This window comes from Amblyraja radiata, chromosome 3 (genome assembly GCF_010909765.2).
Source record: "Amblyraja radiata isolate CabotCenter1 chromosome 3, sAmbRad1.1.pri, whole genome shotgun sequence".
NCBI classification, from domain to species: domain Eukaryota; kingdom Metazoa; phylum Chordata; class Chondrichthyes; order Rajiformes; family Rajidae; genus Amblyraja; species Amblyraja radiata.
The window spans coordinates 43,571,249-43,596,706 of NC_045958.1; the positions used below are offsets into that span (position 1 = coordinate 43,571,249).

Sequence of the window (25,458 nt, forward strand, 5' to 3'; positions counted from 1 at the left end):
TATGTACAAGTACGGTGAGGTACAATAACAATGAAATACTACTTGCAACAGCATCACAGGTACAGAGTCAACACACAAACATAATTTATATGTAAATTAAAAGAGTGCACAAAAAGCAAGTCATTAGTGCAAAAAGCATTTAGGAAAAAACAAGTCCATAGTAGTGCAAGAGGTGGTCTGTAGTGTTCCATTGCTGATGTTGGATTAGGGTTATGCTTCAAGAACTTGATAGTGAAGAGGCATGAAGGGAGATGAATTGGCCAGGCATTCTGATGTGAATCATATAGAAACATATAAAATTATAAAAGGACTGGACAAGCTAGATGCAGGAAAAATGTTCCCAATGTTGGGTGAGTCCAGAAGCAGGGGCCACAGTCTTAGAATAAAAGGGAGGCCATTTAAGACTGAGGTGAGAAAAAAAATTTTCACCCAGAGAGTTGTGAATTTGTGGAATTCCCTGCCACAGAAGGCAGTGGAGGCCAAATCACTGGATTGATTTAAGAGAGAGTTAGATAGAGCGCTAGTGGCTAGTGGTATCAAGTGATATGGGGAGAAGGCAGGCACGGGTTATTGATTGGGGACGATCAGCCATGATCACAATGAATGGCAGTGCTGGCTCGAAGGGCCGAATGGCCTCTTCCTGCACCTATTTTCTATGTTTCTATGAATACTATCCAGTAATTTCTAGCAGAAGAGTGACATGTCGTTTTCAAAGAGGATGGGTGAGGGATTAATCCTCAAGGGTAAAATAGCCTGAACAACATTTATGCTCAGACCTAAGCCATTTGAACTACAAACAGAAAGACTGAATGATTTGCATTTATATAATACTGTTTAAGATTCAAAATATCCCAAACATGCCCAATGAAAAGTGCCAAGCAATTTTCACGCAGGAAGTCCTCATTTAATTTAATAGATAATCTGTTTTGAAATGAAATTATTAGGGGGTAAATATAGGCAGGAGATATGATACCTTAGGTACACAAAATTGCTGGGGAAACTCAGCGGGTGCAGCAGCATCTATGGAGCGAAGGAAATAGGCGACGTTTCGGGCCGAAACCCTTCTTCAGACTGATGGGGGATGGGGGGGGGGAAGAAAGAAGGAAAAGGAGGAGGAGGAGCCCGAGGGCGGGCGGATGGGAGGGTGGGAGGAGACAGCTAGAGGGTTAAGGAAGGGGAGGAGACAGCAAGGGCTAGCCAAATTGGGAGAATTCAATGTTAATGCCATAAGGACGCAAGGTCCCCAGACGGAATATGAGGTGCTGTTCCTCCAATTTCCGCTGTTGCTCACTCTGGCAATGGAGGAGACCCAGGACAGAGAGGTCGGATTGGGAATGGGAGGGGGAGTTGAAGTGCTGAGCCACCGGGAGTTCAGGTAGGTTATTGCGGACTGAGCGGAGGTGTTCGGCGAAACGATCGCCCAACCTACGCTTGGTCTCACCGATGTAAATCAGCTGACATCTAGAGCAGCGGATGCAGTAGATGAGGTTGGAGAAGATACAGGTGAACCTTTGTCGCACCTGGAACGACTGCTTGGGACCTTGAATGGAGTCGAGGGGGGAGGTGAAGGGACAGGTGTTGCATTTCTTGCGGTTGCAACGGAAAGTGCCCGGGGAGGGGGTGGTGCAGGAGGGAAGGGAAGAATTGACGAGGGAGTTGCGGAGGGAGCGGTCTTTGCGGAAGGAAGATGTGTCTCCTCCCACCCTCCCATCCGCCCGCCCTCGGGCTCCTCCTCCTCCTCCCCTTTTCCTTCTTTCTTCCCCCCCCCACCCCCATCAGTCTGAAGAAGGGTTTCGGCCCGAAACGTCGCCTATTTCCTTCGCTCCATAGATGCTGCTGCACCCGCTGAGTTTCCCCAGCAATTTTGTGTACCTTTGATATTCCAGCATCTGCAGTTCCCTTTTGAACACAGATATGATACCTTAATTGGTACATGACAATAAACTGACCTTGAAACCTTGAAGTTCCTCACTTATCTTGATGAGTTGGGGCCTTCTGAATCCACCTGAGAATATGAGCTGGACACCTCTGAAAGATAGCACCTCAACTCTGCGACACTCAGCATTGCACTGGAAATGCCAGCCAAGAGGTTTGTTTGCTTATCTTTGGAGTGTTTGGGCCCATGATCTAATTTGGGTAATAATGCTGCCATGCAATTTGTAGCTGACAGCAAAGTGACATGTTCATAAGATCATGTGATAGAAGCAGAATTAGGCCATTCGTCCCATCGTCCACTCTGCCATTCAAATAAGGCTATCTCTCCTTCCTAACCCCATTCTCCTGCCTTCTCCCCATAACCTCTAACGCGCGCACTAATCAAGAATCTATCTATCCATGCGTTGAAAATATCCATTGATTTGGCCTCCACAGCCTTCTGTGGCAAAGAATTCCACAGATTCACCACCCTCTGACTAAAGAAATCTCATTCTCATCTCCTTCCTAAGGGAACCTCCTTTAATTCTGAGGCTGTGACCTCTGGTCGTAGACTCTCGCACTAGTGGAGACATCCTCTCACATCCACTCAGTCCATGTTGGATGCCCAAGGATCCATACTCCAGTACTAATGTTGGATGCCCATGGATCCATACTCCAGTACTAATGTTGGATGCCCATGGATCCATACTCCAGTATTAATGTTGGATGCCCATGGATCCATACTCCAATATTAATGTTGGATGCCCATGGATCCATACTCCCATACTAATGTTGGATGCCCATGGATCCATACTCCCATACTAATGTTGGATGCCCATGGATCCATACTCCCATACTAATGTTGGATTGAAGGAAAGCAATTTGTAAAAGCAAAAAATTATTGGCCGTTAAGGTGATCGTGCTTAGAGTAAATGCACAATTGTGATTGGCAATTGGGTAAGACAGACTTCTTATTGCAGTCCTTGCTGTAAAGGTTTCAAGGTGCTGAGAAACAAAATGTCTGATGTTTTGACAGGCAAGCTGACCAAACTGAAAGAGCTGAATGTTAGTTTCAACAAGCTCAAGTCCATTCCACCAGAGCTCGGGAACTGTGAAAGCCTAGAGAGCCTGAATTTATCAAATAACCTGGAACTGGCAGAGCTTCCGTTTGAGGTAATGCTTTTACATTACATTTACACATGTGCAAAAGCTCTTTTTGATCATGTCATCACCGCTGTTGAATTCAAGTTACTTGTTCAATTGCTCAACGGGAGGAATGTAAAGTGTGTAAATGTGGTACCATTCACTGATTATCTATCCTCACTATCCATGCCACATAAAAAAAAATTGAGGATTCTACTTTGTTACTTGCACACGTGCAATTCTCCAAAGATGAATATAGAGGTCGAATGTCTATCTGAATAAACAGGACGCATTTAAAAAAAAATGTAAAATAACTTCAGCATTTTTTTCTAATCTTGCAAGATATTGCCCAATCTCATCTCTTTTGTTCCTATTCAACATTTTCAAATATTTTGTCTTCTCTCTAATTTTTCATATTGCCAACAAACCCTCTGATTAGGTTTTTATTTCTCTACTCAGAAACTTCACCTCCAATGCGACATAACTCAATGCTCAAGTTCCTGTGTTTTTTTTACTTGTTTTATTTTGCATCCAAGCATGTGTAATTCCCCAAAAGTTCATTAAAATACACCCTATGTCGGTGGTCTTAAACTATGCATTATGAACTCAATTGGGATGCAAATACCTACTGGTCGCCCATGCACATGGGGGTTGTTGCATCCCGCGGAAACAGTCCACCTCACTTGGCCATCATCATGGATGATGGCCATTGTCACTGAATGCTCATGGTGCACTGGAAATCGATAGCTACCAATACCAGGAAGTGTAGGAAAGCACTTGGAGCTCCCAGAAGGTTTTTCTGCAGGATTGCTTTGCTGTGTTGTGTTGTGGCCGGTGAGCAAAGGGTTCAAGGGTCTGCACTTGGTTTCAGTTGGCATGGATCCTGGATCTCGGAGCTATAAATGATGGTCTTCCATCTTTCAATCTGCGGGCAGAGTGGGAAGGGCCTGGTGTTGGTGAATGGGTTCAGGCGAAGGAGAAGAGAGGAGGTTGACCAGTGGAAGATCAGAGGGGAGAAGGGAGAGGAAAGTGCTAATGGCAAGTATGGTCAGAGTGGGTCTGCATGCAGGAGTATGTGCATCACTACCCTGAGAGCAGAGTTTTCTTGGCTTCTTTGATTTTTGTTTTCTACATTTTCAATTCCACAGTCCAGGTGGGACTAGTGTAGATGGGACTTGTTGGTCGGTGTGGGCAAGGTGGGCCAAAGGGCCTGTTTCCATGCTGTATGACTATGACTATGTCCAGCATTTCCCAGTTCTGTTCCTGTCAAGCCATTAAGTGCCAGCAGGATTTCATTCGGATGGAATTCTCACTTACTAAATTGAATCTGGAATGGAATTACTTCCAAAGTGGAAGTGCTGTAGGCAGCTGTAATGTCCAATAATTGAACACTTGTTAGTGCAGGTTACACTAACAATCACTTGATAATATAACCTGATTAATGATAAGCAGGTTATTGAAACTTTGAAAGTTTGGGAGCAAAAGAACAGGATTGGGAAACCATGTCTTAGTCAAACTAAAGGTGGGTGTTGACAAGTTGTAGAAACAAGGAACTGCAGATGCTGGTTAATACACAAAAGGACACAAAGTGCTTGAGTAACTCAGCAGGTCAGGCAGCATCTCTGGAGAACTATGATAGGTGAAGGTTCAGGTCAAGATAGACTGAAGAAGGGTTTCAACCCAAAACGTTATCTATCCACATTGCTCCAGCACTTTGTGTCCGTCCGTGGGTGGACAAGGAGGCGAGCTGTATTTGGGTCCTGCCTTTAAAATGTTTAACATTGAAACATAGAAACATAGCCACAAGGGCCACATCTAACTCCCTCTTAAATATAGCCAATGAACTGGCCTCAACTACCTTCTGTGGCAGAGAATTCCAGAGATTCACCACTCTCAGTGTGAAAAATATTTTTCTCATCTAAAAGACTTCCCCCTTATCCTTAAACTGTGACCCCTTGTTCTGGACTTCCCCAACATCGGGAACAATCTTCGTGCATATAGCCTGTCCAACCCCTTAAGAATTTTGTAAGTTTCTATAAGATCCCCCCTCAATCTTCTTAATTCTAGCGAGTACAAACCGAGTCTATCCAGTCTTTCTTCATATGAAAGTCCTGACATCCCAGGAATCAGTCTGGTGAACCTTCTCTGTACTCCCTCTATGGCAATAATGTCCTTCCTCAGATTAGGAGACCAAAACTGTAGGCAATACTCCAGGTGTGGTCTCACCAAGACCCTGTACAACTACAGTAGAATCCACACACTATATTAATGTGGGTTGCAGCTGTCATGTAGAACTTAATGCTGAAGTGTAACATTTGACTAGCTATGGTTGCCTGCAGGGGGCAGTTCTGCACAATGTCCAAAGCCAACATCACTTTAAAAAAAATGTCTGTCATTTTGGAGAATGTTGTTATTGTGGCAATATGCAACACTATTATGTAACTAAAGTTTGCGCATCTATCGGGCAATATAATGAGCCAAAAAATGCAGGCAGAGATTAAAAAAGGTCTCTGAGAATGCACTGAATGCACTGTTTGATTGCGGCAGCAGTAAATGGGTATTAAATATGTACGGTTGCCAGCCATGTAAGGGTCTGACATTTGTGCCGGTGGTTAAATTACTTAATTACTTTCATAAACACAATGGAGGGCAGGGGACATAAAACAAACCTGATATTAATTTCCATTGCTTTCAAATTAAATATCAAATATGTTTTTGAATGGGTAGATAATCTGTCCCATGAGAAGACAAACAGAACACTGGAAAAACTTGGTGAGTCAAGCAGCATCAGTGTAGGCACAAGATGTAAGTCGAAGTTTCGGGTGGAGCCTCTGCATCAGGAATGCGAGGGAATAGTAAAAATTTACAATTTATAGCAGTGTGAAATGGTGCTGGGGTAGAGACTGGTAGGCGATAAGGTGGAAACAGATGGGGAGGGGATGATGGGCAGATGGAACCAGGTGCAGAAGGGGATGAGAGATGATCAAAGAGATACAAAAACTAGGTTGGCAGAAAACTAGGTATGTGAGAGATAAAAACACCAAGAGTGTGAGTTATCTGAAATAAATAATGTGAGGGTACGGGCAGTGCACCTACTTCAGTGGCAGAAAAAGTGCCAGGGGATGGGGAGGGTGAGTGGGGAGAAATGACTAAACCAGGGAGTTCCAAGGAGTAGTTCCTACAAAAGGAGAAGGGGGAGGAGAGGGAATACATGGCTAATGGTAGAATTGCTTTGAAGCTGGAAATGGAGGAGGAGGAGATGTTGGATGCAGATACTGTTGTGGTGAAAGGTGAGGACCAGGTAAGTTTACTATTCTATCTGGGCAAAGGGGGAGTCAGAGCAGACCAGGCGGGAATTGAGGAAATATATACAAGGACTCCATCAACTATGCTAGAGGAGAAGCCACACTTCAATAAGGAGGACATTTTAGAAAACCTGGAGCAGGAACCCTCAACTTGAGAGCAAATGCGATAAAGGCAGGGAGAAATTGAGAAAGTGGCTTGACATCCTTGCAGAAGGCAATTTGGAGGAGGTATAGTCGAAATCGCTGTTGGAGTTGGTGAGTTTATAAAAGATTTCAGTGGCATGTCTATCTTCTAAGTTGGAGACCAAGAGATCCAGAAAAAGAATAGGTGGTCCAGGTGAATTTGAGGCAGGGTGGAAGTGGTTCAAAAAGGTGATGAAACTTGACAAGTTCTGTACAAGTGTAGGAGGCAGCACTAATACAGCCAATAATGTTGGTTACATGGAATAGACTTGGAACAAGGTCCATTCCATGAAGCCAACAAAAATACAATGGATGGGGCCCATACGAATGATATATCTACACCTTTGAAGGTGGGAGGAATCAAAAGAGAAGTTATTGAAGGTTCTGCTGAATGAAGAAGGAACTGCAGATGGTGGAATCACAAAGTATAAAACACAAAGTGCTGGAGTAACTCAGCAGGTGAGCCAGCATTGCTGAAGGGGAGGGACAGGCAACTTCTAAAGAAGGATCCTGACCTGAAATATCACCTATCCATTCGCTCTGATGCCACCTGACCCATAGAGTTACTCCAGCACTTAGTGTTTTACACTGGATGAGAGTTCCCTTGATTACCATGCCTGACTTATAATCTTGCCTGACTTTTTATACCTTCACCGATATATTAGTGAAATTTCCAAAGATATTTCAGACAACAAAAACACCTGCTTCAATTCCTTACTGTCCAGGTGTCTCAAGGGCAAAAGGCATGCTTTTGACTGCAAGTATTGTGTGCCACGCCAAAGCACAATGGATTTCTGCAGTCTCCAGCCGGTCTCCAGCTCCCTCTCAAGCTAACGTTGATTTATTCACCTCTGAGCTTTATTTTGTAGGTTGTCATGGTGACAACATTGTTCTCTTGGACTAGGTGTGCCACTGGAATTTGTACCAGAGTTGAGTGTCCTCCATTTGACCAGCACTCACAGCCTCTGGTTATTCCTACCCAGCCACGATGTACCCACCCTGCAGAGTTTAAAGTCATGCAGAGATGGGTACATTAGATCATACAGAGTACATTCAAACCTGCATAAATAAAGGGGTACCTCATTATCAGTCTTGGTTATTGAGCTCAGGACCCATGCTTTATAGGTCATATTTTTAAATGTAAACATTGTCTGAGTTCAGATCACAAACAAAATCACTGGAGACTGCGTCAACAGATTTCCTTTTTTTATGGAGTAGTCGCGTGTCCTCGGCTTTCAGCGTTGTTGGTTAGATTCACTGATCTGCAGACTGTCACGGTGTATTTTTAATCCACATTTTCAATCTAGACCCCCCCACCCCAGGTTTCCATCCGCTTAAAGATTGAGGGAGCTATCATTCACAGCTCATTGAAATGGAAAAAGTCTGCAGATGCATAAACCTGAAATAAAAGCAGAAAATACTAGGGATACTCAGCAGGCCAGACAGAATCGGTGGTGAGGGAAACAGTTAACATTTTGGGTCAGTGACCAATTTCTACAACAGTCACCATGTTTCTCTCTTCTGACCTGCTAAGTGATGCAGAGCTAGAGCCAGCCACAATCTACTTAGATAGAATATCACCACACACTAATGACCACCTCCTGCACCATAAGACGAAGGAGCACAAATAAGCCACTCGGCTCATTCTGCTCTGCCATTCGATCATGGCTGATCTTTCCCTCTCAACTCCCTTCTCATAACCTTTGCCTTTACAAATCAAGAACCTATCAACCTTTGCTTTAAAAATACAGAATTTGAATTTCACCTGCAAATTGGATGAAAGCAGAGGATCTGGTCTCAGAAGAAAAAAAACTAAATTAAAGCTTCAGAAGTAGATCACACTTATCATTATAAGTTTGGAGTTTGATTGTTTTCCTGAAGAATTAGTGTTCTATTTAAGTTGGACTCAACACAACTCTCTGAGCATGGCCTATAATTAACTCATTGGTAAAAGAAAACAAGGAATAATAAATTATTTTAAGTAAAAGCACACCCATAACTCAAACATCTGAATTGAAAACAGAAGTAAGGCACCACCGTTATTCAACTGGAATTTCAACTGTTGATAAAGCATCAAGTTCTGTTTACTTTGTACTGTGAATGTGTCACATATTGCATTTAACCACAAAGAGAATTTAATATAATATCAAAGAAGAGGAGCATGGGAGTAAACTATAATGTAGAAAATATCAAACCTTTGGCATTTTAAGTCAACACTCAAGTATTGGATTACAGACTTTATAATATATGTGTTGACTATTTATACATTAATTTTGTCATTGCACACAATTATCATATTATTTCGACTTTTTTTGTGTGGTTTGTTTAAGTGTTTGTTTTGGGTGTCTCTCGTGTGTTTTGTGTGGGGATGGTGGGGGGGGGGGAAGGGGAAAACCGTTCTTCAGTCACCCTCGCTTCTCTGCCTCCACTCTTGCGGCCTAACAGCTTGGATTGGTGCGGCCTTTCCCGGGTTGTAGGGCCTGGAGCATCAGCAGCGGGCGCAGCATGGACTTTTTACATCGCGGAGTGGGCGAACCCTTGCCAGGGGATGCCAAAGAGGAGTGCTCCGATCGCTGGCTCCGACTACAACATCCTGAAGCCACGGTCTGCGGAGCTACTAACCGCGGGCGCGGCGTGGATTTCCCATCGCGGAGCCTGGGATCCCTCGCCGGAGAAGAGCTCCGACCGCCGGCCTGCGGCCTAAAACATCCTGATGCCGCAGTCTGCGGAACTTCTAGCCGCGGGCGGGGCGTGGACTTCAAGTTCAAGTGAGTTTATTGTCATGTGTCCCTGATAGGACAATGAAATTCTTGCTTTGCTTCAGCACAACAGAACATAGTAGGCATTGACTACAAAACAGATCAGTGTGTCCATATACCATTATATAAATATGTACACACATGAATAAATAAACTGATAAAGTGCAAATAACATATAATGGGTTATTAATGTTCATAGTTTTGTCCGAGCCAGGTTTAATAGCCCACAATGGCTGTGGGGAAGTAGCTATTCCTGAACCTGGTTGTTGCAGTCTTCAGGCTCCTGTACCTTCCACCTGAAGGTAGCAGGGAGATGAGTGTGTGGCCAGGATGGAGTGGGTCTTTGATGATACTGCCAGCCTTTTTGAGGCAGCGACTGTGATAAATCCCCTCGATGGAAGGAAGGTCAGAGCCGATGATGGACTGGGCAGTGTTGCCGAACCAAGCCACGATGCAACCGGTCAGCATGCTCTCCACTGTGCACCTGTAGAAGTTAGAGAGAGTCCGCCTTGGCAAACCGACTCTCAGTAATCTTCTCAGGAAGTAGAGGCGCTGATGTGCTTTCTTGATAATTGCATCAGTGTTCTCGGACCAGGAAAGATCTTCAGAGATGTGCACGCCCAGGAATTTGAAGCTCTTGACCCTTTCAACCATCGACCCGTTGATATAAACCAACCGGAGCCTGGGATCCCTCGCCGGAGAAGAGCTCCAACCGTCGACCTGTGGCCGATAACATCCTGAAGCCACGAACTCCGGTAGGAAAGTGCCATTTTGGGCACTCCAAGCTGTGGAGTGTGTTCGACCATTCATGGCCCCAACCACGGGTGAACAAGGGAGGAGGACTGGCTGAACTTTGTGCCTTCCACCACAGTGAAGAATGCTGCGGTGGATGTTTGTGATAAATCTTATTGTGTATTTTGTGTTCTTTTAAGTGTATCGTTGCTGGCAAATTGATTTCACTGCACCTTCGGGTGACGAATAAAATTGACTTTGACTTTGAATTATCCATTATGAAACTAAAGTGTAAATAAGATGTCAGAATTTATTTTTCTAACTCTGCGCATTAAAGTTTTGAAAGTGGCTTCTTTATAGTCAGGTGCATACTCAACTCCAATTTTTTTTAAAGAAACAGAATTGAAATATATCTTCCCCAGAAATACCCTTCCCCCAGATATTCTGGATTTGGCCAACAAAAGGGGGAAAATATATCTTCCTAATCACCAAAATGTTCTGTTTGTTAAACATAACCTTTGCAAGTAAATCGGGGAAAAATTGGAGAGGATTTCCTCGAGTTCTTTTTCATTTTTTACTTTTTACCCAATTCTTTTCTTTAATTGTTTGGACATTTCCAAAAGCTTGCATGAGTCCAGGGTGGGGCATCACAGGGTAACAAAAGTTTGATAGACCAGCTTGCCTTTGTCCATACGTACATTTGTTAATGGAATTGCATGTTCTTCTGAAGCACATGAACAAAGACATCACCTTCTGCAGTATTTTACCAGAGTAGGAAGTCCGAGGATTAATCGGCAACTGGAACAGTGGGGAAATTAGTCCAGTTAGACAAGAAAACCTCCACTTTCAATTATTTTTTTATTCTCCCAGCTCAGATATAAACTAACGGACGCATCCACTGGCACATCTGCACTTGGTTCACATGTAGGAGTGAACATTTTGACAAGATTGAGATGAGACCTGATCGAAATATATAAAATGATGAAAGGCATAGATAGGGTAGAACCTATGTATCCAATCTGAACCTTTTTTTCCAAGAATGGAAAGATCAAATAGTAGAGGACATAGCTTTAACGCAAAACTGCATTTCGTTGTACCCATACTCAGTATTTGTGCAATGACATTAAAGTTGAATTGAATTGAATTGAATTTATGGTGATAGGGGCAAAGTTTAAAGGAGATGTGCGGGTCGTCTTTTACACCTTGGGTGGTGTAAAACTGCATTTTTTTTGTATGGCTGCAGAAACCAAATTTCGTTTGAACCTCATGTGAGGTTCAAATGACAAATAAAAGGTATTGTATTGTATTGTATATTGGTGCGTGCTTGCAACCTGCTGCTAGGGGAAGTGGTGGAGGCAGATGGTGGCTTTTAAGAGACTCTTGGATAGGCAATGGATATGCAGAGAATGGAAAGATAAGGATTATGTGCAGGCAGATAGGAGATGGCCATGTTCGGCACAGACACTGTTCTAAGGCCTGGCATCCTGTCAGCACCTGTAAAAAATATATTACAGTGAGAAATTAGCACTTCAGAGAAGGAAGAACATTTAGGGAAGACTCTGAACATTTCCTCAGAACTCATAACAAGAAATTCCATTCAGCTAAATGGTATTATCTTCACTGATCACCCTACTATCAATATCCTGGGGCTGACCATTGGCCAGAACTCAAATGGGACATATCAATAAGTGAGGTGAAAGACTGTGGGGAGTGACTCACCTCCTGTTACTCCAAAGTCTTTCCAACAACTCAAACGCAGAAGTTTAGAGTGAGATAGAATATTCTTTGCTTGCCCGGATAAGTGCATTTTAACAAAACTCAAGAGGTTCAACTCCATCCGTTAAAGCAAACTATTTATTTGGCACCACCTCCACCAACCTATTCCCTCTAACACAGACACACAACGGCTATGATGTATTCTGTTCCCAACATACTCTGCATTTATTTGTCGTGGCTACTCCAACAGCACCTCACAGACCCTCAGCATCTTCCTCTATGTAAATTGAGGTAGTAAATGTAAATGTACCACTGTAAGTAGGTCGATTGTAATCATCTATTGTCTTTCTGCTGACTGGTTAGCATGCAAAACAAGCTTTTCACTGTATCTTGGAAATAGATTGGCATTTCTTCATCATCACAGGGTCTAAATCCTGAAACCCCCAACAGTGTTGTAGGTGAACTTTCAATGAAAGGAGTCAAGAATGTTTATTTCTCATATGCACGGGGTATGAACTGGAACAACAAAACGCTGCAGCTTTACAGGAAAAATGGATTATATAGGTTCAAGAAAGCAACCTACCACTAATTTATTACGAACGATAAATTTGGTCTTGTCCGCGATGCCCAAATCCTAAAAATCGAATAAATAATAAAAGATAAATTATCAAGAGCACAAGATGACCATGGACACCTTCACTCTACTGGAGGCATAAAGGGACTGTCCCACTTGGCCGTCATTTGCGCCTCATTTACGCGTCATATGTAAAATAGGTTGACGCGTCGTTACACGCGACATCGCGCGCAAATCACACGTCATCGTGCCGTCTGGTGCGCGTGACATCATTAGAATACCCTGCAGCACGTGGTGACGCATGGATACGCACGGTGACGTAACCTTGCGTCACCACGCGATACACGTGAGATGTCGGGACGCAGCGTGCGACGCCAATGCGTCAGCGTGAATACCCAATACGTCAGCGTGCGTAGGCGATACATCACGCAGGTGGCGCGTGAGGATTTCGTGCAGCACGAAATCCTGGAGCGTCGCGCGATACCGCACGCAACTCCACACTCCTCCATGCCTCTCCATGCGCCCGTCCCGCACTACCCACACGCTACCTGTGCTTCACAACGTGTCTACCTATTTTACATATGACGCGTAAATGAGGCGCAAATGATGGCCAAGTGGGACAGGCCCTTTAGGGTCTGCAAATGCTGCTCCACTTTACCACTCCACTTCAAAGTCTCTTCAGTGCATTTCCTCCTTGAAGAAGTGTTCCACTTCTCTTCAACAGGAGTGCTGTGAAATTACCTGTGACTACTCCTCCCCTGTGATTTCCACTGCTCTGTAACTTTGACCATCATCACACATTGATGTTGGCAGCCCATTTTCCTCCACAGATGCTCCACCCATTGTGTTACTCCAGCAGCTTTCTTTGTTTTACACCTCCAATTTTTCTTTCATTTTGTTCATAGCTGATCCATTTACCCACCTTTGCAACCGAGTGCTTGATATGCCTGCTTAACAAAACCACTTTGGGAAGGTGCCAAGTTATAATGTGCGGTGACAGATGGCCACATTATGTTAAGCATCATGACTGCAGCCACCACTGCTTTGTTTAAATAACTGTTTCTCTGGGGGGAAATGGTTGGGACTTGTGACATAAATGTGCAAGTCAATGTACAAGTCTGTTTATGGAAAAGATGAATATAAATCAATATGTGGCTAAATGTGCTACATTGAATTTAGAGATAAACAAGAAATGAAATCAAAAATAAAAGAATCCTGAATAATGCAGTGAAGTTATTATGTCCACTTGTTGATTCTGTTCCTCGCTTGTACAAAGGCTAACATTTCCTATAACCCGCACTCGTATATTGTCTCCTTTCCTATCACATGTCTTTCTGATATTTATATTAACAGCTCTGGCAGCAAAACAACTGAGGAAGGAAAGAGAAAAGTGCTACGTCTCAGGTTCATTTTTCACATTCCCAATGGAAAGAAAATGAAATATGAAAAGCCTAAATGTCTATTCATTGAGGTACAAGGCTTCAGATATTAATTTAATGGGACGCACTCAACATAACTTGAAGAATCTTGAGCAAAGCACAAAGTGCTGGAGAAACTCAGTGGGTCAGGCAACATCTGTGGAGGGAATAGACAAATTATGTTTCAGGTCGGAAACCTTCTACAGGCTGATTCCATAACATAACATGAATCTTGTTTGTGTGTTGCAGCTGCGTGATCTGCAGAAACTCAGCCACTTAGACATGTCCTCCAACCAGTTTCTGAGCATGCCCATATGTGTGCTTCGGATGTCAAACCTCAAGAGCCTGGATCTTAGCAGTAATAACCTGAAAGAACTTCCTCAGGATCTGGACAGGTAACTTCCTGATCAATATCTAACAAATGTGCAAAACCTGGTGGCTAAAACTAGAACACAATAATGAAAGTTCTTATATGTGCCATTTTTCAAAAGTAGAGCACATTCTGCATGTAGTTACCATTAGCACCGATTCAATTCCAGTCCAAATTATGTTTATTTCAGGGTTCATAAGTTATTGGAATAGAATTAGGCCATCCAGACCAAGAAGTCTACTCCACCATTCAATAATAGCTGATTTATCTTTCCCTCTCAACCCCATTCTCCTGACTTCAACCCATAATCCCTGACACCCGTGGTAATTAAATCAAGTAACTGGGAAGACCTGCTGACTGGCAATTTTCCTGTTATCTGCCTTAGAATCATGACTGCTTATCATTCCTCTGCCAATTTTTCCCATTGATTTAATTTCAATGGGAGTTCAGCAAGCTAGTTCCCCAGCCTGGAATCTCAGAGCATCCGCACAGTTCCACTGGACTCCAAGCATTGTTTACCTTCACGTTGTCCAAGGACCAGCTGTTAACAAATTAGAGGGCTGCAATTCAGTCTAAACTCATCCCAAATTTATACTCAGTTAAATCCATGGAACCTGAAGCTCCCAGAGAATCTGGCTCTCTGTTCCAAGGGCCCTAATTGACCAGATTAATTTCAAATTATCTTCCTAGATTGTTTGTGAAAGTTGTCTGGCCAATCTAACCATATAAACATATAACCATATAACAATTACAGCATGGAAACAGGCCATCTCGGCCCTACAAGTCCGTGCCGAACACTTATTTTCCCCTAGTCCCATCTACCTGCACTCAGACCATAACCCTCCATTCCTTTCCCATCCATATACCTATCCAATTTAATTTTAAATGATAAAATCGAACCTGCCTCCACCACTTCCACTGGATGCTCATTCCACACAGCTACCACTCTCTGAGTAAAGAAGTTCCCCCTCATGTTACCCCTAAACTTCTGTCCCTTAATTCTGGTCATGTCCTCTTGTTTGAATCTTCCCTACTCTCAATGGGAAAAGCTTATCCACATCAACTCTGTCTATCCCTCTCATCATTTTAAAGACCTCTATCAATTCCCCCCTTAACCTTCTGCGCTCCAAAGAATAAAGACCTAACTTATTCAACCTTAACCCAGATTCCAAATTTATTTTTTTTCTATGTCCCATAGCAGCTTCTCAGATAGAGGTTGAAAATTACACTCATGTTTGTGTCAAGCACCCATTACTTTATTTGTACTGCCAATTTATTTAAAAAAATGTCACTGACAATTTGTCAGCAGAACTTCATAACATTTTCTCTGATCATTCATTTTATTGCAATATTCGAATTCCTCACCAGTGCTGTCCAGTACCTTGTCCACAGCTACACCACAATAGTAATTGAGTCATTGTCATAGGCTATAAAAAACAGGAACGCATCCTTCGATCCATTAAAAAATACACCTCAGACTTGTCCAGATTAAATACCATTAGCCAAAGCTCCACCCAATTTTCTATTTGATCATTCTATATCCTACTGTAGTTTTAGACAACCTTTCTTGCAATACACACCATCAACTTTCATGTCATCCATAAATTTATTAATCATATCTCCTGTATTCATATCCAATCATCGATATTTATTATAAACAATGATCCCAGCACCGATCCTTGCAGCACACCACTAGTCACAGACTTCTAATCAGTAACAGGGAGTTAGATGTGGCTCTTGTGGCTAAAGGGATCAGGGGGTATGGAGAGAAGGCAGGTACAGGATACTGAGTTGGATGATCAGCCATGATCATATTGAATGGCGGTGCAGGCTCGAATGGCCGAATGGCCTAATCCTGCACCTATTTTCTATGTTTCTATGTTAAAACGTCACCTCATCACCATCCTCTGCCTCCCACATCCCAAAGACGAGAGGGGTTTGTCGGTCAGTTGGCATCTGTAAATTGTCCCAGTGTGCAGGGAGTGGATGCAAAAGTGAGTAACGTAGAATTGGTGTCCATGGTTGATGGATAGTCAGCATGGACTTGGTGACCAAAGGGCCTGTTTCCATCCTGTATCTCTAAACTCTAAACCCTTCATATCATCCAATGGAATGCCACTGCATCAGGATTGCATACTTAGGCCAATAATATAAACATTTCAAAATAAATGGACTTAAATTTAAATCATGTCGAGATTTTCTTTTGGATACAATTATTGTTTTTTTTAAACAAACATCATAGATAAAGTGAGATAAATTAGGCTGCTCAGTGTAATATTCTATAGAGGTGAAGATAGGAACAACAGTGTGCATTATTTTTACGTTCTGCACAGACTCAGTGAGCTCCAGTCGCTTTTCCTTCAGAAGAACAAGATGACCTACCTATCCAAAGTCTTGTGCAGAATGACCAATCTAAAGATGTTGGTTGTCAGTGGCGATGACATAAACAACTTGCCAACTTCTCTTCTGACGGATCCCAATCTAAAGTAAGTATTGCAATACAATCATTCCTTTTGTAGTTATTTTTAAATAATTTCCTCTGTTTTTTGCTCTGCAACGTCTGCCTTTAATTCCCACCTTCCCCTAAAATTCAACAAAACTGAGAAAGGAAGTGTTGCATTTCAATCAATAGACTTGTGCCTACTTCTGCATGTTAGTCTGCCATTGGAAGGACATATGAGTAATTAGGAGGAATGCAGTTGGATTCAGTTGATTGCTACATTATGACGTGGAAAATGTCACTTCATTCAGGTGATGGAGTTCATGACTGCTAGAACGCATGATTGAGCAACACTTACTAAATGAACGACAAATACTGAAAGCGCATTAGTTTAAGGGATCTTCGTACAAACATGTTAAGTACTGGAGACACAAGAAACTGTAGATGCTGAAATCCTGAGGAAGAAACAAAAGACTGGAGGAACTCAGCGGGTCAGGCAGCACGTATTGAGGGAATGATCAGACGGCATTTCAGTCCTGACTATTGTCTGTCCTTTTCCCTCCACAGATGCTGCCTAGTCTGCAGATTTTCATCAGCATTTTGTTTTTTGTTCATAATTCTAGTTTCTTTGTGTCAATACTTGCGACTTACTGAGTATAGCAAAATGTACCAACAAATATTGAGAGGGGATTGAACACTAACAAGGAAAGGGAGATGGTTAGAAGAAAATGATAAAATAACGGTCATGTAGGTTTTTAAAAAGCCGTTAAAGACCAGAACCAATGCAATTGGATAAAATTATTTGAGGAAATTGATGTGCAGACTAAAGTCCCTAACTTTGGTAACACACGGGATTGTAGATGCTGGAATTCTGGCCATAAAACAAAAAGCGAACTGCAAGAGGAACTCAGCAGATCAGGCAGGGAAATGGAGTGGAAAGTGGAGGTAAATGGATGTTATTCTGGGTTGGGACCCTTCTTCAGATATTCCTGACATTGGTCTCATAAAATAGTGCGCACAGTAAGCTAAAGTTAAAAATGTGAATGATGCTGTGTCGCTGAAGGATATTTTATTGGATTTGTATCCATGGTGATATGAGACTGAATATAGTGGTTAATACTGGCACAACATAAATTTTCAAACCGCTCTTTTAGAATTAACCTCAATGTTTAGCAATCTCAAATAATCAGATTTATTGCATTGTTTCTGGATGTGTGTTATGTTTGGCCAAGTGCATGGCATAAAAGGCATTCGGTTAAAATGATTTATTTAAGTTGTCTTTGCCTTTGGTGTTGGTCCGACAGGAATGTTCCACAACACACTGTATGGCACCAAACAGTTTAGTGCTGCAAACAATGAACCTCACTTTGAGTGAATAAATTTCTCCTTAATTTCAATCGTAAATGGCTTACTCCTTATTTTGAGACAGTGGTGACCAATTCTGAGCTCATCAGGCAGGTGAAACATTTTTGTAACATATTTTGTGTCAAGCCCTCCAAGAATTCAAATGTTTCAATTAGGTCACCTTTCAGTCCTCAAAACTCTAGAACCCTGGTTCGGAATCTTTGGCCACGACCCAAAGTTGAGTCACGAAGGATTGAAACTGAGGATTGGAGAGGGTCCAAAACATTTTTTTTAATTATGGAATATTCCGGTTAAAATTGTTTAAATGGTTGACACATAGCTTTGCAGTTGTTGTGCAAGTTTAAGCACGCAGGGGACAGGTGGGGAGACCGGTAGGAACATTGTGACTCTTTTGTTTTATGCATTAATTTTGTTTTCAATGATTTGACTTGATTTTTATTTAATACTTTAATTTTGTAAGAATAAGCTGCAAAGCCAAAATGTTGCGAAAACTCTGATTGTTTTGACAGAATTATCAATTCATTTATCATGCTTTCTTAAAATAAGTCCAAAAGTTTGATCCATTTTTGGCTGCGAATGCGAAAATTTGAGCACTACTGCTTGAAAGAATAAAGTGCTATGTGACTAAATCTCTTGACGTTTGCTGGATCCACCCTTCCAGGAATCAGACTGCTAAATCTTTGTTACACTACACCTACATCAACCAAAACATTTTTTACGTAAGAAGACCAAAATTATAAGTAACTAGACTAAGTGGGACCCGTTGGGTCCCTGTCACACGGGAGGCCAGGTCCCCCAATTCGAGAAATAAAGCATGAATTTTTCAGATAAAGCGATTTCGGACTCCACGGGATAAATCTCTACCAGAATATTAAATATTTTTTACCGTTAGTGCATCGTTTTTTCCGTTAGTGCGTCGTTTTCTCACACACACACACACGCACGCACGCACACAAGATCAGAGTTTTATAATTATAGAGATAGATAGATATATTGTTACTCTATTTGCGATCTCACCGAAGCCCTGCGTAATTATAAGAAGGTATTTTTACAGTTGTACAGTGTATGTGCATTTGATGCTGAAAGCCAATATGCAGATACAGCAGGTAATTAGGAAGGCAAATGATACAAAAGCCTTTTTTTTAAGGCTTTTGTATCATTTGTCTTCCTAATTACCTGCTGTATCTGCATATTGGCTTTCAGCATCAAATGCACATACACCCAGGTCCTGCTGAATCTCAATCCATTGAAAATAAAGCATTTCTGCTTTTTCTGTTGAAATAAATAACATTTTTCCACATTCTACTCCATCTGCCATGTTTTTGCTCTCTTAACTTTCTCATATCCCCTTGAAGTCATTTTGTGTCCGTCACTGTGCACGCTCCCATTTCGTTTTGAGTCGTGAGCAAACTCAGAGCTCCTATTTAGATATCTAGAGCCAGAGCGGTGGCCTCAATAGGCATGACTTTGGGGTGAACATGGGGTGGGGACTGGACATTGTGCCTTCCTCCACAGTGCTATCCACTGTGGGGGGATGATTTTTTTTTTTTTTTTTTTTTTTTTTTTTGGTCTAATTGTAGTCCTGTAGGTCTGTGTCCAAGATGGCTGCCGTGAAGAGAGAGTGGACGCTGGCACGATTTGGTTGCCGCTGCTCCCTCTTCACACTGTTTTTGATTTTCTGTTTTTGGATTGAATCCTGTTTTTAATTTGTGTCTCTGTGATGTCTTTATTACTTGTTATATTCCGATTATATGTTATTATGTAAGGTGTCCTTGAGATTTTGTATGAAAGGCGCCCATTAAATATAAAATTTATTATTATTATTATAGATTGTTGCTGCAGATTTAAATTGGTTGGTACCCTACTATTCACATCCTGCCTATTTAAGCAGAACCCATTTATTCCTATTCTTTATTTTCTTTGTCTAACAATCTTTTCAGTCTAACAACTGTACTTTCACAACTCCCAATTCATGCTCTCTATCTTTGTTCAACAATTTGTGGGGGCCTTTATCAAAATCCTTCTGAAAATCCACATGTGCCATACCCACTGTTTTGTCCTTTTCTACTCAACTCTAATAGATGGATAAATCATAATTTCCCTTTCATAAAACCGTGTTGATTCTACCCAATTATGTTTTGATGTCACATCATTTTATTTGGGATTTCAACATTTTCCTAATTATTAACAGTAACAGGTCTGTCATCTGCTTTCTCCCTTCTGCCTTTCTTAAATGACAATATCACATTTGCCACCCTCCAATCTGAAGAAACATCTCAGAATCTATAGAACTTTGGAAGATGTTGACCAGAGCATCCATCATCTCCACAGCCACCCCTTCAGACACATTTTCTTGCCTTTTTTTGTGTCTTTCAGCTCTTTAGCTAGTCCTCTAGAATGTAACTGACCTAATTGTCAGTTGAATACTGGCTATAGAATTTAAATATATTGTCCATACTGAAGAGAGCTGATCAACTGTGGAGAGAGTGAAGCAATGTTGATTGCTGTGTCTTTCAACTGATATATTAAATTGTGGCCTCATCGTCTTGTCCTTAAAATAGTTAGAACTCCCATGTCACTAGTTGAGGGGGAATTAGCAGTCAAATAATGAATTAATGTAATTTTCATTTCCCTAAATACTGTAAATGAAAGGGCAATTTTTAAAAAGGATTTTTTCTAATTTTTCAGAAAAAGAAAGGTCTAAAGTCGGGTCTCGACCCAAAACGTCACCTATTCCTTTTCTCCAGAGATGCTGTCTGACTCGCTGAGTAACTGCAGCTTTTTGTGTCTATCTTCAGTTTAAACCAGTAGTTCCTTCCTACACATTATATGTATTGATATTTTTCTGAATATAACATCACAATTAAATCAAATATTGATAAACTCTCGACCAAGGATTATGCACCTTATCTATCCTTTACCAGATATATTGATCTGCGGGAAAATCCACTTGACAATATCAAAGATATGGCAAACAGCGAAATCTTTGCAGATATTGCAGAGCATGAAGAATTTGAAAAAGATATGATGCACTTGTACTTTCAGGATTTGAAAGAAAGAGGTGAGTGCTCGTGGGTTTGTTTATTCATTTATAAATTGGATTCTATTATGAAACTAGAAAACAGTCATAGCATATTTTAATTCACATTTATAAAAATCACTCTGAAGTTTGACGGATATAGTGTATAAAATCATGAATAGATCGGGTAGGCGCAGAGTCTCTTAGCCAGAGTAGGGGAATCGAGGATCAGAAGACATAGGTTTAAGGCGACGGAGAAAAGATTTAATAGAAATCTGAGGGGCGACATTTTCACTTAAAGGGTGGAGGGTGCACGGAACGAGTTGCCAGAGGAGGTAATTGAGGCAGGGACTATCGCAACGTTTAAGAAATAATTAGTCAAGTAAATGGATAGGACAGGTTTAGAGGGATATGGAGCAAAAGAAGGCAGGTGGGACTAGTGTAGCTGGGACATGTTGGCCTGTGTGCGCAAGTTGGGCCGATGGGCCTGTTTCCATGTTGTATGATTCTATGATGTATATCTAAAATTTAGTTATCCATTCCACAAGTGTACCATGAAAAAGTAAAATCCATCCTTAACTAAACTTCAGCAATATTATTGCTTAATGATGAAGTACAATGTTTTTGTTTTACTGCAGAAACAACGCCGACCTATACAACAAGGGTATCTCTAAGTCTTCAGCTTTGAGAACATTTTGCACCGTACTTCACTGAAATATGAATATGATCTCAAGAAAATTGAATAATGATGAAGCTTTGTCAAGAACCAATCCACTAAATTGAAGTTGACTTGAAATAAACTGTATTTTAAGAACTCAAGTTAGGTTTGTTAAATAGAAATTAGAATATGATTTCAATCTAGGTATGTTGCTTTTATTTGAGGCATAGTTCATTGGCTGACTAACATAGGTTGATGTTTGATTGAAAATAATTGAGTTAAATGACCAAATGTTAAAGGTGAGGAGTAATAGACAATAGACAATAGGTGCAGGAGTAGGCCATTCGGCCCTTCTTGTGAGCACCCGCCATTCAATGTGATCATAGCTGATCATCCACAATCAGTACCCCGTTCCTGCCTTCTCCCCATATCCCCTGACTCTGCTACCCTTAAGAGCCCTATCAAGCTCTCTATTGAAAGTATCCAGAGAACCAGCCTCCACCGCCCTCCACAGACTCACAACTCTCTGAGAGAAAAAGTGTTTCCTCATCTCCGTTCTAAATTTCTAATCCGCAAGTTCAGAAGAGTGTCTTCGACCTGAAAAACCTCGAACTGGATCGAACGTCAGCGATGAAACAGCGAGCTGGCTCGACCGACCGCACACACATCGCAAAGGTGGGAGCCAGGGAAAACGGGGGAGCGCTGTCTGAAATTCACATCCGCGATGAAGAGGAAGGTAAAAGACGGCTGCACAGTAATGGTAATGGTAAGTCCTTTAGAGAGCGTGGGGGGAGGGGGGGGAGGGGGAGAGAAGGAGAGAGAAGGGGAGAGAAGGGGGGGGGGGGGACACTTTTAAGAAGTTTAATAAAATTTACCGGGCATTTAAGTTCCCAGTATGTTTTCCTTGGTCCTGAAAACTCCAGTGAGCAAATTAAAATACCCGGCCAGCGATGAAGATTGCCTACGCTGCCCTCGACTCTCCTACATAGCAACCCCACTCCACTGCACTACGAGTTCAAAAGAACCATGCCGACCAATTTTTACTCGAGAACATTTTTTCATCATGCTGAGGCCGCGAGTATGCGGGAACTTCCCTCGAGCATGAAGGAGAGTTCCAGTGACCTCATACGACCTCCTAGGACCACGTGTCGACCATGCTGCGAGTTTGAGTCGAGGGCAAACTCTTCTAAACTCGCAGATTAGGTCGCCGCAGTGAGACAGCCCCTTTATCCCATATTCTTAAACTGTGGCCCCTGGTTCTGGACACCCCCAACATCGGGAACATGTTTCCTGCCTCTAGCATGTCCAAACCCATAATAATATTATATGTTTCAATAAGAAACCCTCTCATCCTTCTAATTTGCAGAGTACACAAGCCCAGCCACTCCATTCTCTCAGTATATGACAGTCCCGCCATCCCTGGAATTAACCTTGTAAACCTACGCTGTACTCCCTCAATAGCAAGAATGTCCTTCAAATTAGGGGACCTAAACTGCACACAGTACTCCAGGTGTGGTCTCACAAGGGCCCTGTACAACTGCAGAAGGACATCTTAGCTCCTATACTCAACTCCCTTTGTTATGAAGGCCAACATGCCATTCACTTTCTTCACTGCCTGCTGTACCTGCATGCTTACTTTCATTGACTGATGAACAAGGACCCCCAGATCACGTTGTACTTCCCCGTTTCCCAACTTGACACCTTTTAGATAATAATCTGCCTTCCTGTTTTTGCTACCAAATTGGAATACCTCACATTTATCCACATTAAACTGCATCTGCCATGCATCTGCCCACTCACCCAACCTGTCCAAGTCACCCTGCATTCTCATAGCATCCTCCACACAGTTCACACTGCCACCCAGCTTTGTGTGATTGTGTTACTTTTAATCCCTTCATCTAAATCATTGATGTATATTGTAAATAGCTGCAGTCCCAGCACCGAGCCTTGCGATACCCCACTAGTCATTGCCTGCCATTCTGAAAGGTACCTGTTAATCCCTACTCTTTGATTCCTGTCTGCCAACCACTTCTCTATTCATGTCAGCACTCTACCCCCAATACCATGTGCCCTACATTTGCCCACTAATCCCCTATGTGGGACCTTATCAAATGCTTTCTGAAAGTCCAGGTACACTACATCCACTGGCTCTCCCTTGTCCATTTTTCTTGTTACATCCTCAAAAAGTTCCAGACGATTAGTCAAGCATGATTTCCCCTTCGTAAATTCATGCTGACTTGGACCGATCCTGTTAGTGCTATCCAAATGTGCTGTTATTTCATCCTTTATGATTGATTCCAGCATCTTCCCCACCACCAATGTCAGGATAACTGGTCTATAATTCCCTGTTTTCTCTCTCTCACACCTTTCTTAAAAAGTGGGATAACATTACCTACCCTCCAATCCACAGGAACTAATCCTGAATCTATAGAACATTGGAAAATGAACACCAATGCGTCCACGATTTCTAGAGCCACTTCCTTAAGTTCTCCGGGGATGCAGACCATCAGGCCCTGGGGATTTATCAGCCATCAGTCCCATCAGTCTACCCAACACCATTTCCTGCCTAATGTGGATTTCCTTCAGTTCCTCCGTCACCCCACATCCTCTGACTACTAGATAATGACAAAATCCAAAAGCAATCAATGGAATATTGATATGATTTGGATGTCTCCAGTGTATATGTATTAAAGTTATTGAGATGGAAGATAAATTCTGGATAAATTGTTTCTATGGCTTTATTAACCCGATATGTAATTCACAGTATATAAGGATTAGAAAATAATTTTTCCATTCACGTGGATTTTTTTCTCCTGTTTGTCCATTAAGAGAAAAAGGATTTAGATGTAGAAAGATCCGACTGGCGCCGACGATGGCTGCCATGGTGTACTGCTCCTTGCTGCTTTGTCTGTGTTTGTTTGTTTGTGGCGTTTGTGAAAATCTAAGAAAGATCACTTTCGTGAGAGAGGTACTCATTAACATCAGATGTTCGGTACCTCCAAATATTGTTCCGGATTTCACTAACTCGCTGGATTATTTGGACATACTTGTCGGCGGGGCTGTGGCTGTGTTCAAAATCTTAAGACGGAGGAGGACCCGGGGGAAGCATTCTGGAGCACTCGCCCGACTCCAGCGACGAGGATTACGTACACCGCTCCCGAGTATATTCCTTGCAAATCTATGTTCTCTCAACAACAAAGTGGACGAACTGAAACTCCTGTGCCAAACAAACAAGGGCTTCTCTCGAGCTGCTGCCCTGTGCTTCACCAAGACCAGGCTGTGTGAGTCGACTCCGGACAATGTGCTGCAACTGGCTGGCTTTCACCTACAAAGAGCGGACCACGAAGCGGAGGCAGTGGGGAAATCAAGAGGCGGTGGAATTTGCTTCTATACTAACCAGGGTTGGTGCAGCAACATCACGGTACTGTCTATAATCTGTTCTCCTAACCTGGAATCTTTTTTTATAAATTGCAAACCCTTTTATTCTCCGAGGGAATTTACCTCTTTTATTCTCGCTGGAGTTTAAATCCCCCCCCAAGCCTGCGTACGTGAGGCGCAAATGCAACTCGCTGACCAGGCAATGAGAGTAGAGAGTGACTTCCCAGACTCCATGGTCATTGTTTTAGGGGATTTTAACAAGGCTAACCTCAGCCGAGAGCTTCCAAAATACAGACATCACATTACTCGATACTTTATAATACAATTAAGAACGCATATTGTTCTGCTCCCAATGTGGCTCTGGGACTTACTGATCATTGTTTAGTGGTTCACCTTATTCCGACCTACAGGCTGAAACTAAAATCTGCTAAGCCTGTGGTCAGAACAATGAAAAAATGGACCAGCGAGGGCATTGAAAACGTTT

At 42.2% G+C, this 25,458-nt stretch overlaps 1 protein-coding gene across 1 annotated transcript in view; it reads left to right on the plus strand.

Annotated features, from left to right (window-relative positions):
* The window catches only part of lrrc2 (leucine rich repeat containing 2), a 55,302-nt gene extending 33,305 nt beyond the window's left edge, over positions 1-21,997 (plus strand). The window contains exons 5-9 of the mRNA XM_033017715.1: positions 2,951-3,087; positions 13,994-14,139; positions 16,448-16,600; positions 20,844-20,980; positions 21,577-21,997. Of these exons, the coding sequence (XP_032873606.1) occupies positions 2,951-3,087; positions 13,994-14,139; positions 16,448-16,600; positions 20,844-20,980; positions 21,577-21,626 (623 nt within the window). The 3' untranslated portion in view covers positions 21,627-21,997. The remainder of the gene's footprint in view (positions 1-2,950; positions 3,088-13,993; positions 14,140-16,447; positions 16,601-20,843; positions 20,981-21,576) is intronic.
* Positions 21,998-25,458: the final 3,461 nt, after the last annotated feature.